At 35.5% G+C, this 14,895-nt stretch overlaps 3 protein-coding genes across 3 annotated transcripts; all 3 read left to right on the forward strand.

Moving 5' to 3' along the window:
• The first annotated feature begins 522 nt into the window (after positions 1–522).
• On the forward strand, positions 523–1,195 carry LOC6049793 (flexible cuticle protein 12). The gene is made up of 3 exons (XM_038263206.1): positions 523–624; positions 701–819; positions 912–1,195. Exons 1-3 carry the CDS (start codon positions 616–618, stop codon positions 1,096–1,098), a joined length of 315 nt encoding a protein of 104 aa, XP_038119134.1. The 5' UTR covers positions 523–615; the 3' UTR covers positions 1,099–1,195.
• A 1,915-nt stretch (positions 1,196–3,110) lies between these two features.
• Positions 3,111–3,666, forward strand: LOC6049794 (larval cuticle protein 65Ag1). Its single transcript, XM_001866465.2, has one exon. It carries the CDS (start codon positions 3,201–3,203, stop codon positions 3,510–3,512), a length of 312 nt encoding a protein of 103 aa, XP_001866500.1. The 5' UTR covers positions 3,111–3,200; the 3' UTR covers positions 3,513–3,666.
• Positions 3,667–12,156: 8,490 nt separating this feature from the next.
• LOC6049795 (alkyldihydroxyacetonephosphate synthase) lies at positions 12,157–14,132 on the forward strand. The gene is made up of 2 exons (XM_001866466.2): positions 12,157–13,512; positions 13,571–14,132. The coding sequence occupies exons 1-2, from the start codon at positions 12,193–12,195 to the stop codon at positions 14,027–14,029; spliced, it is 1,779 nt and encodes a 592-aa protein (XP_001866501.2). The 5' UTR covers positions 12,157–12,192; the 3' UTR covers positions 14,030–14,132.
• Positions 14,133–14,895: the final 763 nt, after the last annotated feature.

The raw sequence follows: 14,895 nt of genomic DNA on the forward strand, positions 1-14,895 counted from the left end.
GCACATCTTCATTGAACGGGCCAGCTTTCATTCACGTGTTAATAAAATTACAAACTTAACTGCAGCTGCATTGTCAATCTTTTTCGCGGTTAAACGGTGTTTTCTTCTGCTGTTTTCGCTTTACACACGAAAAGTCTCGATTAAATAATTATATTCATTAGAAACTTTTATTTCACATAAAAGCTTTTTGCTGCATTGACCTAAATTTCATTTATTACTTTAATGATAAAACTAAATTTGGAATGATTTCAAAGCTCAAAATTTCCGTGCATCGACTGACTGATGTTCAATTTGAGTCAAGTTTAATGTAACCAGTTTTGAAGGTAGGCATTTTGTTATTCACTAAAGGGAAAATAGACTTTTCTCGGCTCAAGGTTGCAGCTTCGTCATCTAGAAAGGTACGCTCTCTCGGCAGGAAAAATACATCAATTTCACTTGCAGATACAGCAATAAGATTGCAATTGATCTACCCTTACGCAATGGAACGTGTGGTACGAGGTTCTATAAAAGTTGCCTGTCACATATGTAACGCCTAGTAGTCAGTTGGTGTGCATCTCGAGGGTGACAAGTTGAATTCGCAAGGAGTAAATTGGATTTAGGATAAATTTTGCTAAAATGAAAACGGTACGATAAAATTATTGAATCACGAATAAGAAACTTTTATGTTACAAGTATATTTAAAATTGTGTCTTTTCTGTAGATTGTTGTGTTTTGCATGGTTCTGATGGCAGGGTTGGCTGCCCCGGTGGATGATTCACAAAATGCACAAATCGTAAAATACGAAAGTGAAAACATTGGCATAGATGGATACAGATTCGAGTGAGTTATTGTTTGTAATATTAAGTTAGATATTCCTTATATTATAGGAATAGTTGTACATCAATTACTATTAAATACTCTTTTAATTTCAGATTTGAAACCAGTGATGGAACGGCACGTCAAGAACAAGCGGAGCTCCGGAATGCCGGTACCGATGCTGAAGCGATAGTAGTCCGAGGCTCCTACTCGTACGTTGGACCAGATGGAACACAGTACGTGATCAATTACGTGGCGGATGAAAACGGGTTCCAGCCGGAGGGAGCTCACATTCCCAAGTAGTGAGGTGATTCCAGAATCTTTATAATAATAGTGAAATGTTATTGCGAAAAACGTACCATCCAGTTGAGAGCACGAAAATAAAGTTTTGAAAATAAAAAGTCAATTCCAGCCTCGTTTTTTTTTTCATTATGAACAGTGGAGAAATGTTTACCATACAAAAAAAGCGTTTTACGCTCCCGCCGATTTATTCATGATTAACAGCTCAAGGATAATAAATGCTGCCATTAACACCTCGTAAAACTATATACTTTGGTATCAGATGGCACTGTTTTTAATGTGACAATCTGGCAGCATGCTTTGCACTTGGTATTCGCAGATTATCTCCTTTGATTGACTGCCTTTGGAAAATTTATGAACAAATTACGTTTACTTTTTTTTATTTGTGCTATTTTAAAAATATTCAATGAAAAGGTGTGTCAAATTAATGCGTCATTTGTTCAACCCTTAAAAATAAAACCGATTCAATTAAGCGACTTTTGATAAATGCACGTTGAAAGGATGAGGCACATGCTATGACTTTGGAAGCTCACTCAATCAATTTATAGCAACCAGTTTTTTTGTCGTTTCATCGCCCATTAATAAGGATGAGTCAATGTTGTACAAAACGGAGTTGAGAATGAAAATAATGCACTCGCACGTTAATAAACATTTAATAAATTTTCTGCCCAAAGGCTTGCTTTGGCTGATCATCATCCTTGTCTCATTAACGAATCATTCTTTTTTCTTCAACTTGCCAGACTTGATCAGGTTTGCGAAGGTCCAAAGAACCTTGGCACAGCTGGACCGTTTTAACTGTTTTACAGCCCTCTGGTCACCCTGAACCGTTTCAACACCATTGTGTCATTTATGTCTTGATATTTTTTTACTTTAAAACATTGATGTTTTTTTAAATAGAGATTTTTAACACCAAATTTCTTTAATTCCTCTAAATTCTTTGAATTTATAAAAAACGGCCCAAAACGGTTAAAATCAACCCATAAATTGCAGTCTGTCTCGTCTGCTAAAAGAGGGAGGCAAATTGAAAAGTGCCGCTTTTGGTATCAATGAAGATGACATCGTAGGGTGTGCTTTATTTAACTGGAAATAAATCGATGATAAGTTCGCGTTTTTTTCTTGTTGGCTTGGGTGGCCGCCATATGTCCCGCGGTCACACCGTAATTGATTGGCGATATTCGTGAAATTGCGCGTGTCGAAGCTTACTGTTCAAAAGAAAACATAAATTACTTGCGAATGGCAAATGAAACGGAAGTTAGTGAATTATAAATTACTCGATGCAATTCGGCCGCTGATGGGAAAAAAAACAATTCCCGAAATCATGAATTGTGTTCACGAATTTAAGAACCACGAGTTCATGAGGTTGGTGCACTTGAACTCTAAACGTGAATATATTACTTCGTGGTTCTCAAATTCATGAACGCAGTTCACGATTTCGGTAATTGTTTTTTTTTCCGTGTAAGAGCTAGCTCTAGTTTTTTGTCTTGATGAATGATAAACAGGAATCAATGCTGTTTCTCGTGAGATACATAATTTAGTGTTTTTAAATAATGATTGATTTGATTATAAATAATTACTTGACCATTTTTACAATTCTTATAAACATAATTTCTAGATATGAAAGAAATTTGAACTCGTTGAGGAAATTCTCCGTCATCAAGTTGAAGGACATCAGAGTGCCATCAAAGAAGCATGCCAATTTGAATAATTTGCAAAATCCTGCTCATCTTGTTTGAATTAGCTCAGTGATGGCAACGCGGGGAGTTGAAAAGAAAAGTTGCTTGAGTCGAGCGAGCCGGTCTAAAAACAAACCAGTTTTAGAACCTCGAGACAATGCATCTCCAGACAGCCCCGGTGATAAAAACTTTTTTTTTAGGATTTTAGTAGACGGTTGCTAGTCGCAGGGGTTTCGTAGAAAGAAGATGTTCTGAATCGGGCTTCTTTTTTTGGAATCTTTCCTCACATTGATCGGAACGAGTTTTCCTTTTGGGTCACACCCAAGGAGGATCCGTATAAAAAGCAGATTCATTTCTCTAGAACTTATCAGTCACATCAGCAGTTTCCGCAGAGTAGCACATCTCCCCGAAAAAAAAACCCAAACCTTCAACATGAAATTCGCCGTTGCATTCGCCGCCATCCTGGCCCTGGCCCTGGCCGCCCCCGTCGACGAGAAGGACGCTCAGGTGCTGAAGTACGACAACGATGTGGCCGCCGACGGATACAGCTTCCAGTACGACACCAGCAACGGAATCAAGGCCCAGGAGAAGGCTGAGCTGAAGAGCTTCGGAGATGATGTGTCGGCCCTGGTTGTTCGCGGAAGCTTCTCCTACACCGCTGCTGACGGTCAGGTCTACACCGTGAACTATGTCGCCGACGAGAACGGATTCCAGCCGGAAGCCGCCCATCTGCCCCAGGCTTAAGTTTCACTGTACGCACTTGTACATGAAAACAAAAATGCACAAACACAAACAAAAAACAAAAGTCATCCTGTAATTTAGTGTAGATAGTTCGCCACAGAAATGTACAAACTTGTTTCGAAAACCATCTCAATAAACAGTGTCCATATTTCCAACATTTCGAGCGTTATTGTTTCCGAAAAATTTGTTGCAGACTATCCCTCTACAACCCAACCCCGCCTTTAGACGGGTTCCGATCTAAAAAATCGCCAAAAATCAATTTTCAACCAATTTTCGATCTTTAAACAGCATTGGAACGAAGAACTTTTATAATTTTATAAAGTTTTAGGGTTGGAAGTTTGACTTGTTTTATGTGACTTTGCCAATGTTTTCAAAAATGTCATTTGTGTAGGGGTCATTTTTGGCAATGTTTTTTACTAAAATTTTTTATATTTTAAGTTCAAAGCAGTATGCAGTAACTTTTGTAGTTTCTGTGCGTATTTTGTCAATTTGAATGTTAATTGTTCTATAAAACATTCTAGAGAAGAAAATGTAAATAACAAGCAAAAAATTTAAAAAGTGGCTGCCAAAACATGAAAAAATTAGACAGGCAAAATGTAATGATAGGAGGTGGTAAAATAAGCCAAATACTACCAGAAACATAGATAAACTAAACGTGATAAATGCAAATAAAAAAACTAAAAATTAAAAAAGAAAAACATAAAACAAGAGAAGTTAAGTTTTTCGTATAACAAAAGTTGCTCAAAATGACCTCAGTAGAGGGTTAAAAGAAGATTGAACATGTTACCAAATTATGGGGCTAATCACCAATTTAGAGATTTTGTTTGAACAGGTTTTATAAACATATGACAGACAATAGTTTATAGGACCTTTGGGACCATCCACAAACCACGTGGACACTTTTTTTTTTGGAAATCTCACCCCCCTCCCCCCGTGGACAATTGTCCATACAAAAAACTACTTTTTTGTATGGAGCATGGACAATCGCAATACCCCCTTAAAGTGTCCACGTGGTTTATGGATGGTCCCTTTAAAAAATTGAAGAAATTCTAGGGGCTAACCAAAAATCGATATTTTTTGTAGTTTTCAAGATACCCAAGTTTCCGGTTGATGAACCTTGTTAAAGTTGTCCCACTGTTATACTAGCCCGGAAAATGTGTCAAAACAATTTTCATTGTTTTTCTTTCCTTTAATTTTTAGTGGCAAAAAGATTAACATGTGAGCAGTTCTCTAGGATTTCGGTCATTCGATTTTTTTTTGTATTTTTTAATCCGACTGAAACTTTTTTGGTGCCTTCGGTATGCCTAAAGAAGCCATTTTGCATCATTAGTTTGTCCATAAAATTTTCCATACAAATTTGGCAGCTGTCCATACAAAAATGATGTATGAAAATTCAAAAATCTGTATCTTTTGAAGGAATTTTTTGATCGATTTGGTGTCTTCGGCAAAGTTGTAGGTATGGATACAGACTACACTGAAAAAAAATGATACACTGTAAAAAAGATTTGGTGATTTTTTTATTTAACTTTTTATCACTAAAACTTGATTTGCAAAAAACACAATTTTTATTTTTTTCTATTTTTTTATATGTTTTAGAGGACATAAAATGCCAACTTTTCAGAAATTTCCAGGTTGTGCAAAAAATCTTTGACCGACACGGTGGGTAAGAAGGGGATTATTATGCGACTTGCATGCACCTCGGAAATTCTTTCTGGAGGTTGTTAGGGGGACTATTCTGAGTCAGAAAAATCAACTTCCAAAATATTCTGTCGGTGAAAACTGATTTTATCTCGATTTGAAGTTAAAAAACCTAATATATCACCTAAAAACTCAAAATACGTCTAAAAACTCGGTCTATCTCTGGACAAAGATGTACATTTTCATCTAGATATCAATTTTAGTTCACAAAATATATTACTGACATAGTACACCTTAAATCGATCCATTACTTGAGTCCCAGCGTCATCAGGAGGTGTAAAATAATGTTATTTTAAAAAATATTTTCAATTTGCTCTGGTAAATAAACTGTCATTTCTGAATTCAAAACTAATGTTGTAGCATTGTTGCAAACGAAATGAAGAACAATTTTGCAGAACAAAGTATGACATTTTATCCATTTAAAGTAAAGTTATGTCTATTTTAGTGGGAAAATTTCTACCGATTTTCAAAATTCTTCGATATTTAACTCATGCTTGTTAAAAACAGCTACTATCATCATACTCAGGAGGATGTAACAAAAATTAAAATTTGACGGTCATTCAGGGGCTGGTTACGGTGGGCATACTGAGCTAAAATTCCAAATATGAGCTTTATTGAACTTAACAGGAGCTGGCGTTTTGCATTTGCATTTTTAATGTGATCTAACTCGTAGAAAACACTTTTTTCCAAAATGTAGATTTTTTGTCACTTTGGCCACTGAAGCGTTTATTTTAAACATCATTGGCGTGTAGGACAGGTCCTTGCAGATGTTTTGACCTATATAAAATTGAAGTTTTAAGCAAAATTAAATGACGCTACGCTTATGTTTTCAGCTGAGACGTTTTTCTTAAAAATAAAAAAAAAATTGAAGGCCTGTACAGAGCTCCACAGTGCTTCAATTCAATATACTATATACCAAAACATCTGCAAGGATTTGTCCTACACGCCAATGATGTTTAAAATAAACGCTTCAGTGGCCAAAGTGACAAAAAATCTACATTTTTGAAAAAAGTGTTTTCTACGAGTTAGATCACATTAAAAATTGAAATGCAAAACGCCAGCTCCTGTTAAGTTCAATCAAGCTCATATTTGGAATTTTGGCTCAGTATGCCCACCGTAACCAGCCCCTGAATGACCGTCAAATTATAATTTTTGTTACATCCTCCTGAGTATGATCATAGTAGCTGTTTTTAACAAGCATGAGTTAAATATCGAAGAATTTTGAAAATTGGTAGAAATTTTCCCACTAAAATAGACATAACTTTACTTTAAATGGATATAATGTCATACTTTGTTCTGCAAAATTGTTCTTCATTTCGTTTGCAACAATGCTACAACATTAGTTTTTGAATTCAGACATGACAGTTTATTTACCAGAGCAAATTGAAAATATTTTTTTTAGAAATAACATTATTTTACACCTCCTGATGACGCTGGGACTCAAGTAATGGATCGGTTTAAGGTGTACTATGTCAGTAATATATTTTGTGAACTAAAAATTGATATCTAGATGAAAATGTACAACTTTGTCCAGAGATAGACCGAGTTTTTAGAAGTATTTTTGAGTTTTTAGGTGATATATTAGGTTTTTTAACTTCAAATCGAGATAAAATCAGTTTTCACCGACAGAATATTTTGGAAGTTGATTTTTCTAACTCAGAATAGTCCCCTCAACAACCTCCAGAAAGAATTTCCGAGGTGCATGCAAGTCGCATAATAATCCCCTTCTTACCCACCGTGACCGAGTTATGAATTTTTTAATCAATACTTATTTTTCAAAAAATCGAAATATTGGTCGCAAAAAAATTTCAACTTAATTTTTCGATGTAAAATCAAATTTGCAATCAAAAAGTACTTTAGTGAAATTTTGATAAAGTGCACCGTTTTCAAGTTATAGCCATATTTAGGTAACTTTTTTGAAAATAGTCGCAGTTTTTCATTTTTTTAAAAAGTGCACATGTTTGCACACTTTTGGAAAAAATATTTTTGAAAAGCTGAGAAAATTCTCTATATTTTGCTTACTCGGACTTTGTTGATACGACCTTTAGTTGCTGAGATATTGCAATGCAAAGGTTTAAAAACAGGAAAATTGATGTTTTCTAAGTCTCACCCAAACAACCCACCATTTTTTATTGTCGATATCTCAGCAAGTAATGGTCCGATTTTCAATGTTAATATATGAAACATTTGTGAAATTTTCCGATCTTTTCGAAAACATTTTTTTCAAAATTTTTATACCAAGACTAACATTTTAAAAGGGCGTTATATTGTTATTTTTTTTATCAAAATTTCACTAAAGTACTTTTTGATTGCAAATTTGATTTTACATCGAAAAATGAAGTTGAAATTTTGTTGCGAACAATATTTCGATTTTTTGAAAAAATCAGTATTGATTAAAAAATTCATAACTCGGTCAAAGATTTTTTGCACAACCTGGAAATTTCTGAAAAGTTGGCATTTTATGTCCTCTAAAACATATCAAAAAATAAAAATAGTGTTTTTTTGCAAATCAAGTTTTAGTGATTAAAAGTTAAATAAAAAAATCACCAAATTTTGTTTACAGTGTATCATTTTTTTTCAGTGTAGTCTGTATCCATACCTACAACTTTGCCGAAGACACCAAATCGATCAAAAATTCCTTCAAAAGATACAGATTTTTGAATTTTCATACATCATTTTTGTATGGACAGCTGCCAAATTTGTATGGAAAATTTTATGGACAAACTAATGATGCAAAATGGCTTCTTTAGGCATACCGAAGGCACCAAAAAAGTTTCAGTCGGATTAAAAAATACAAAAACTAAAATTAAAGAAAAAAGACCGATTTCGTAGAGAACTGCTCATGTGTGATAAATTTATTTATAGTCTATCGTTTTTCGATAATTCTATCAGCGATTATCTTATCACCGATAATGGACAATAACTCATTTTTAAAATCTTTCTAAAATCGATTAATTCAACCATACCATAAAATTTCAATGGGTAATTCTCCGCCAACTCACACAGCAGTTGCCCCGACCCCTCTTCGATTTGCGTGAAACTTTGTCCTAAGGGGTAACTTTTGTCCCTGATCACAAATCTGAGGTCCGTTTTTTGATATCTCGTGACGGAGGGGCGGTACGACCCCTTCCATTTTTGCACATGCGAAAAAAGAGGTGTTTTTCAATAATTTGCAGCCTGAAACGGTGATGAGATAGAAATTTGGTGTCAAAGGGACTTTTATGTAAAATTAGACGCCCGATTTGATGGCGTACTCAGAATTCCGAAAAACGTATTTTCATCGAAAAAACACTAAAAAGTTTTAAAATTCTCCCATTTTCCGTTACTCGACTGTAAAATTTTGGAACATGTCATTTTATGGGAAATTTAATGTACTTTTCGAATCTACATTGTCCCAGAAGGGTCATTTTTTCATTTAGAACAAAATTTTTCATTTTAAAATTTCGTGTTTTTTCTAACTTTGCAGGGTTATTTTTTAGAGTGTAACAATGTTCTGTAGAGCAGACAATTACAAAAATTTTGATATAAATACATAAGGGGTTTGCTTATAAACATCACAAGTTATCACGATTTTACGAAAAAAAGTTTTAAAAAAGTTGGTCGTCATCGATCATGGCCGTTCATGGTCACCCGCGACAGACACGGACGACGAAACAAAGAGAAACGCAAAAAGTAACTTTTTCAAAACTTTTTTTCGTAAAATCGCGATAACTTGTGATGTTTATAAGCAAACCCCTTATGTCTATATATCAAAATTTTTGTAATTGTCTGCTCTACAACTTTGTAGAACATTGTTACACTCTAAAAAATAACCCTGCAAAGTTAGAAAAACACAAATTTTAAAATGAAAAATTTTGTTCTAAATGAAAAAATGACCCTTCTGGGACAATGTAGATTCGAAAAGTACATTAAATTTCCCATAAAATGACATGTTCCAAAATTTTTTACAGTTGAGTAACGGAAAATGGGAGAATTTTTAAAACTTTTTTATTGTTTTTTTCGATGAAAAATACGTTTTTTCGGAATTCTGAGTACGCCATCAAATCGGGCGTCTAATTTTACATAAAAGTCCCTTTGATGCCAAATTTCTATCTCATCACCGTTTCATGCTGCAAATTGTTGAAAAACACCTCTTTTTTCGCATGTTCAAAAATGGAAGGGGTCGTACCGCCCCTCCGTCACGAGATATCAAAAAACGGATCTCGGATTCGTGATCAGGGACAAAAGTTACCCCTTAGGACAAAGTTTCACGCAAATCGAAGAGGGGTCGGGGCAACTTTTCCCGATTTCGTGTGAGTTGGTAGAGAATTACCCAATGCTTTAACTAAGGATACAGTTTTTGAAAATATACTTAGCTTCAAAGTATAAATTTGTCTTCAAAATTGTTCACAAAATACCGCATTTTTTTGAAAATACTCTAATTTTCATAATTTGCAATTTTGTATGTTTTTTAAGATATTTTCGTAAAATACTTAAATTTTCACAAAAAAACGTATTTTTAAAAAAATACTCAATTTTATAATTTGCAATACGGGTTTCAAACGAATTAAAATTGTGTTTGCTTTTTCAATTTATTATTTTTTTGTTGAAAATACTAAAAAAAATAGTAAATCATCGTATTTTTTTTAAAATACTCCAATTTTCTAAATATGCCATTTTATACCGAACGAAGTGAAATCTTTATGATTTTTATACTTCATTAGAGTTTTTTTTAAATACTGAAATTTTCACAATATTTCGCATTTTTTCGAAAACACCCATATTTTTAACATTTGCAATATGGATATCAAACGAATTGTAATTTTTATGCTTTTTCAACTTATTAGAGTTTTTTTTGGAAAATACTATTTTTTTCTGCATACATTCATACATATTTTTGAAAAAGAGGGTGAATTGAGATTTTTTATATTTTAAAATAAAAATTATAAGGTGAAAAAGCGTACACAATTTTGCTTCTTTTCATACCCATATTGAAAAATAGGAATGAAAATTTGAGTACTTTCGAAAAAAATACGGTATTTTGTTAAAATTTTAGTTTTTTCAAAAAAAATATGCTCTTTTGATGTGAAAAAGCAACCAAATTTCGCTTCGAGTATCAAATATTGCAAAGTTTGAAAATTTGAGTATTTTCTTAAAACTACAGTATTTTGTGAAAGTTTTGGTTCTTAACAAAAAAACTCTAATAAAGTGAAAAAGCATGCAAAATTTTGCTTCGTTGGTAATCATAATGCAAAATAGGGAAAATTTAAGTAAAAATATTAAAATTCAACATGATATGGTTGAATTAAGTTGATTTTAGAAAGATTTTAAAATGAGTCATCGTCGATTATTGGCGATACTATTATCGCCGATAGAATTATCGAAATAACGATAAAGATAGAACTCGTTATCGAGCCTCGATAATTTTATCATGATGTCTACAAAGTTAAATTGAATTCAACCGATTTCCAATTTGGCATGGAATTGCTCAGGGGTCATTCCACCTCACACGAAATTTGTATTGAATCAAAAAACGCCCATGGTTAATTTATTATTGACGTATTAGCACTTTGATATCTGCATATTAAACCTCATGCTTACACGTCAGGCAGGCAGATGGTTATTGAATAACAATACAAATAAATATGACTATGATATTCCAAAATCATGACCATCGATGTGAGAAGAAATATAAGATAGCCCAACAGGTCTTAAATCGACCTGATTTTGTTTAAAAAATGCCATACATATTATAAGACAAATAAAACGCATCACTTGAGTTATAATTCGTACAATTAAATTTAAATCAAAATTTCTGATCAATGAGGGGATATTGTTAACTTCTCAAATCGTAGAACAGATTTATTTATCATCACCAATTGAGGTAGATGGGGATTGCCCACACACTTATTTTATGACGATTGATGTTTAAGCATGAGGTTTTCATGCAGACGTTAATGTGCTAATGCGTCAATAACAAATTAACCATGGTCCTTTTTGATGTTCCACTAAATTTTACAGTTTTTAGAATTCATAATAAGTTGTGTGTTATTTTTGAATTATATTATTTTTAACTTAAATAGATAAAATCTATTTCAGTCTACTATAAAAGTATTTCAACAGCAAACACCTCGCAATTTGTCTACTCTCGTTTATATGAATGGAAACCAAATTGGCAACACAGTGATCAGTTTTTCGCAAACAATCATTTATCAACCCGTCAATGCACACGTTGTTATTGGCAATGACTTTGAAATCGCTCAGCTGAAACCGAAAGCAGCTATACCGTAGCATTTCTAGGGAGTCTGTGTCCAAAATTCGGTAACCGGATTGCGAATCAGTCTAAAACAAATGACGACGGGCGGTTGATGGCGTGTTGGGCGCATGTGCTCGTAAATCGGGCACAATGCAAAATTAGAAACCTGTTGCTGTTTTCAAGGTTGTTCTTCCGGACCCAGCATCCGACGGCGGGGACAGAAGTGGGCCCAGTGAGGCACGGGTTGCCAAAACTTGGTATAGCTTGGCTGAGACTAGGAAATCAGTGTTTGGGGCTGGTTTTTAGAGGGATCGTATGTGAAGGTATTCATCAACATCAATGTCTTAAGCGTGTCTTGATTCTGTCTGCCCCACTGGGCCGTTGTTGTTGATGAACGCTGCAAGACTACACTGAGCGTAAAAAATTATAACCGATGCAACCGACCGGTTTGGTTGCAGTTCTTGTACACAACCGTGTGCCGGAACATTTTAGCTCTATGTATTAATCAAATTAAAATAATTGGTCCCCAATTGATTGACTGCAAAACATGATGTACACAGCGTTTTTTTTTTTGCAAACCAGTGTAGTGCCTTTTTTTGGTTAGTAAGCGTGACCGCTAAATCTTTGCAAACTGCAAATCTGTTAGAAACTTTGTACCTTCATCTTGTAGTCAGGGGTTGAGGATCGATCAGTTTAAATTGTTTTTTCGATCAGGTCAGATCTAAGTATTCTAAAGTGTCGCAAGCTAAAATGGCCAGTACAGAGCCCACCAAAATAACAAGCATTTTCCCGAAGCGTCGCCAGGATATGTGGCGGTGGGATGGTTGGGGTTACAAGGATTCGCAACTCGCCTATCGGAACGGTACGGTTACGTTCGTCGGGGACCGATATCCCCTGGCCGGAAGGCTGGACAACTTTCGTGATTGGGTGTTTGATATGTTCAAGATTCACCCGTCCCAGACTAACGAAGCGGCCACACTTCCAACGGAGTTTCCAGAACCAAAGCGGAACGAAAAGTTTCTAGCTGCATTGAAGGACTACGGAATAGATTTCTCAGAGGATGGCATGGACCGTATCATGAGAAGTCACGGTCAGACGTTGCAGGATGTGCAAAATATGAGAGTTCACAATTTCAAAAGACTTCCGGATGTGGTTGTTTGGCCAGCCTGTCACGAACAGGTGGTGAGGCTCGTGAAGTTGGCGGAAGACCATGACATCGTCCTCATTCCTGTTGGAGGAAACACCTCGGTTTCCCTCGCTTCAACAACACCACAAATTTACGATCGTACCATTGCAGTGCTGGACATGACGCAGATGAATCGCATGCTGTGGATTTCCAAGGAAAACATGACAGCCTGTTTCGAGGTCGGCGTGATCGGCCAGGACATTGAGAGGGAATTAAATAAACACGGTTATACTCTTGGTCATGAGCCAGATTCGCACGAGTTTTCCTCTCTTGGGGGGTGGATCGCGACTCGTGCTTCCGGGATGAAGAAGAATCGTTACGGAAACATCGAGGACATTGTCAAACGTATCAAAATGGTTACGACTAAAGGTGTCTTGGAAAAACAGTTCACAGCACCAAGATATTCCATCGGACCTGACTTCGACCATGTGATGTTTGGCTCGGAAGGAACTCTCGGGGTCATCACGGAAGCAGTGGTTCAGATTCGTCGTGTTCCGGATGTACGCCACTATGAGTCACTAGTGTTTCCCAATTTCGAGTCTGGAGTTCGGTGCTTGCGAGAAGTAGCTGAGAAACGGCTTCAACCAACCAGTATCCGACTGATTGATAACATCCAGTTTAAATGTGCTACTTTGCTCGATCCAGCAGGAGGAGTTTTCACTGGCGTCAAAGAATTTTTCAAAGAGTTTTACCTATCGAAGTTGTGTGGATTTGACATTGATCGTATTGCAGCGGCAACGGTGATGTTCGAGGGAGATACCGAATCTGTGGCCATTCACGAAAAACAAATATTTGCAATCGCTAAGAAACATGGTGCCATCAGAGGAGGGGAAAAGAATGGCAAAAAAGGATACCAACTAACGTTCGTAGTGGCTTACATTCGGGTGAGTGATTTGTGATCTACAATTAAATCAGTGTAATTTCAATCCATAAAATCCTCAGGATTTTTGCTGGGACCTGAACATCGTTGGAGAGTCGTTTGAGACAGCAGTTCCCTGGGACAAGTGTCTCACCTTGTACAACAACGTTCGGGCTTGCTTGAAACGGGAGTTGGCCAAACGTGGCATTCAGTATTACGCCATTTCCGGTAGAGTCACGCAGAGCTACGATTTGGGATGCTGTGTGTACTTTTATCTGCTGTTTAAACATCTGGACGATCCGGCCATGTCGTTGAAAATGTTCATGGAAATTGAAGACGCAGCGCGGGATGAGATACTGGCCTGTGGAGGAACTTTGAGCCATCATCATGGAGTTGGCAAGCTAAGAAGCAAATGGTATCCGGCTGTGGTTTCCCAGGTTGGCGTTGGACTATATCGGGCAGTAAAGCAGGAGCTGGATCCGAACAATATCTTCGCCGCTGGTAATTTGTTAGGTGAAAATCAGAATGTCTCTAAATTGTGAGGAGCAAACAGAGAAAATTCGATGTTTTTAGTTTTCAACTTTTGACCGATGTTATCTTTGTAATTATAATCTGTCGAAAAGTGTGTGTTTTTAGTTTAAATATATTAAATCAAAATTGTTAAAATGAAAAAAATCTTAGCTGGGCCCACCCACACTAAATCTGAAACAAATTCTTTTCAATTTGGTGAAACTTTAGTCTAAAAAATAATTTGGCCTAGCATCACGAATCCGGAGCCGATTCCAGAAATTTTGTAGCTGAAAACAATATTAAGAAAAAAAGGTGGTTAAGGGATTTTATGATAATTGCAAAAAACTCGAAAAACTTATTTAACACAGAAAAAAGTGAAAACACCTCTGTCTTTTCTGTTTTTTGTCTACTGTATATTGAGAGACATGGGAAATTCATAATAATTTTTAAATCAGCAATAAAACCGTTGCAAATATTTTACAAAGTTTATGTCAGTTATATTTTTTTTTCTATTTTTCCGACAGTCAGAAACGAGGGACATAAACTTCAAAAAATATTTGCTACAGTCTAACTTAGATAGGTTTTTTTTCAAATAACGTATAATTTGCAAAGTAAATTTTCTAAAGATTTGTGATCAGGGATCGCAATTCCCCTTGGACAACAATTTCACGAGAATCGAAGAGGGTTCTGGACAACACCACACTACGGTGCATTGGGTGGCCAAGTTTAAAAAAGTGACCTTCTCCAAATATTGTTTGTTTTTTTTTTCTCGAAAGTAAACATTCTAACTAAGAAAAATAAAAATTTTCAAAGCTCTCAGTTTGCTCATCACGAAGATACGCAAGCTGAAAGATAAAAAATGGGGTTAAAAATTAGCGTTTTTTTTGTAAAAAAGCTC

This window comes from Culex quinquefasciatus, chromosome 3 (genome assembly GCF_015732765.1).
Source record: "Culex quinquefasciatus strain JHB chromosome 3, VPISU_Cqui_1.0_pri_paternal, whole genome shotgun sequence".
NCBI lineage: Eukaryota > Metazoa > Arthropoda > Insecta > Diptera > Culicidae > Culex > Culex quinquefasciatus.

What these genes read in the sequence shown, in the direction of transcription:
- LOC6049793 (XM_038263206.1), top strand. An exon ending in ATAGATGGATACAGATTCGA is followed by an intron (nt 820 to 911) that starts GTGAGTTATTGT and finishes TTTTAATTTCAG; the next exon opens with ATTTGAAACCAGTGATGGAA.
- LOC6049794 (XM_001866465.2), top strand. Translation starts at nt 3,201, where the DNA reads ATGAAATTCGCCGTTGCATTCGCCGCCATCCTGGCCCTGGCCCTGGCC.
- LOC6049795 (XM_001866466.2), top strand. Translation starts at nt 12,193, where the DNA reads ATGGCCAGTACAGAGCCCACCAAAATAACAAGCATTTTCCCGAAGCGT. An exon ending in TCGTAGTGGCTTACATTCGG is followed by an intron (nt 13,513 to 13,570) that starts GTGAGTGATTTG and finishes TAAAATCCTCAG; the next exon opens with GATTTTTGCTGGGACCTGAA.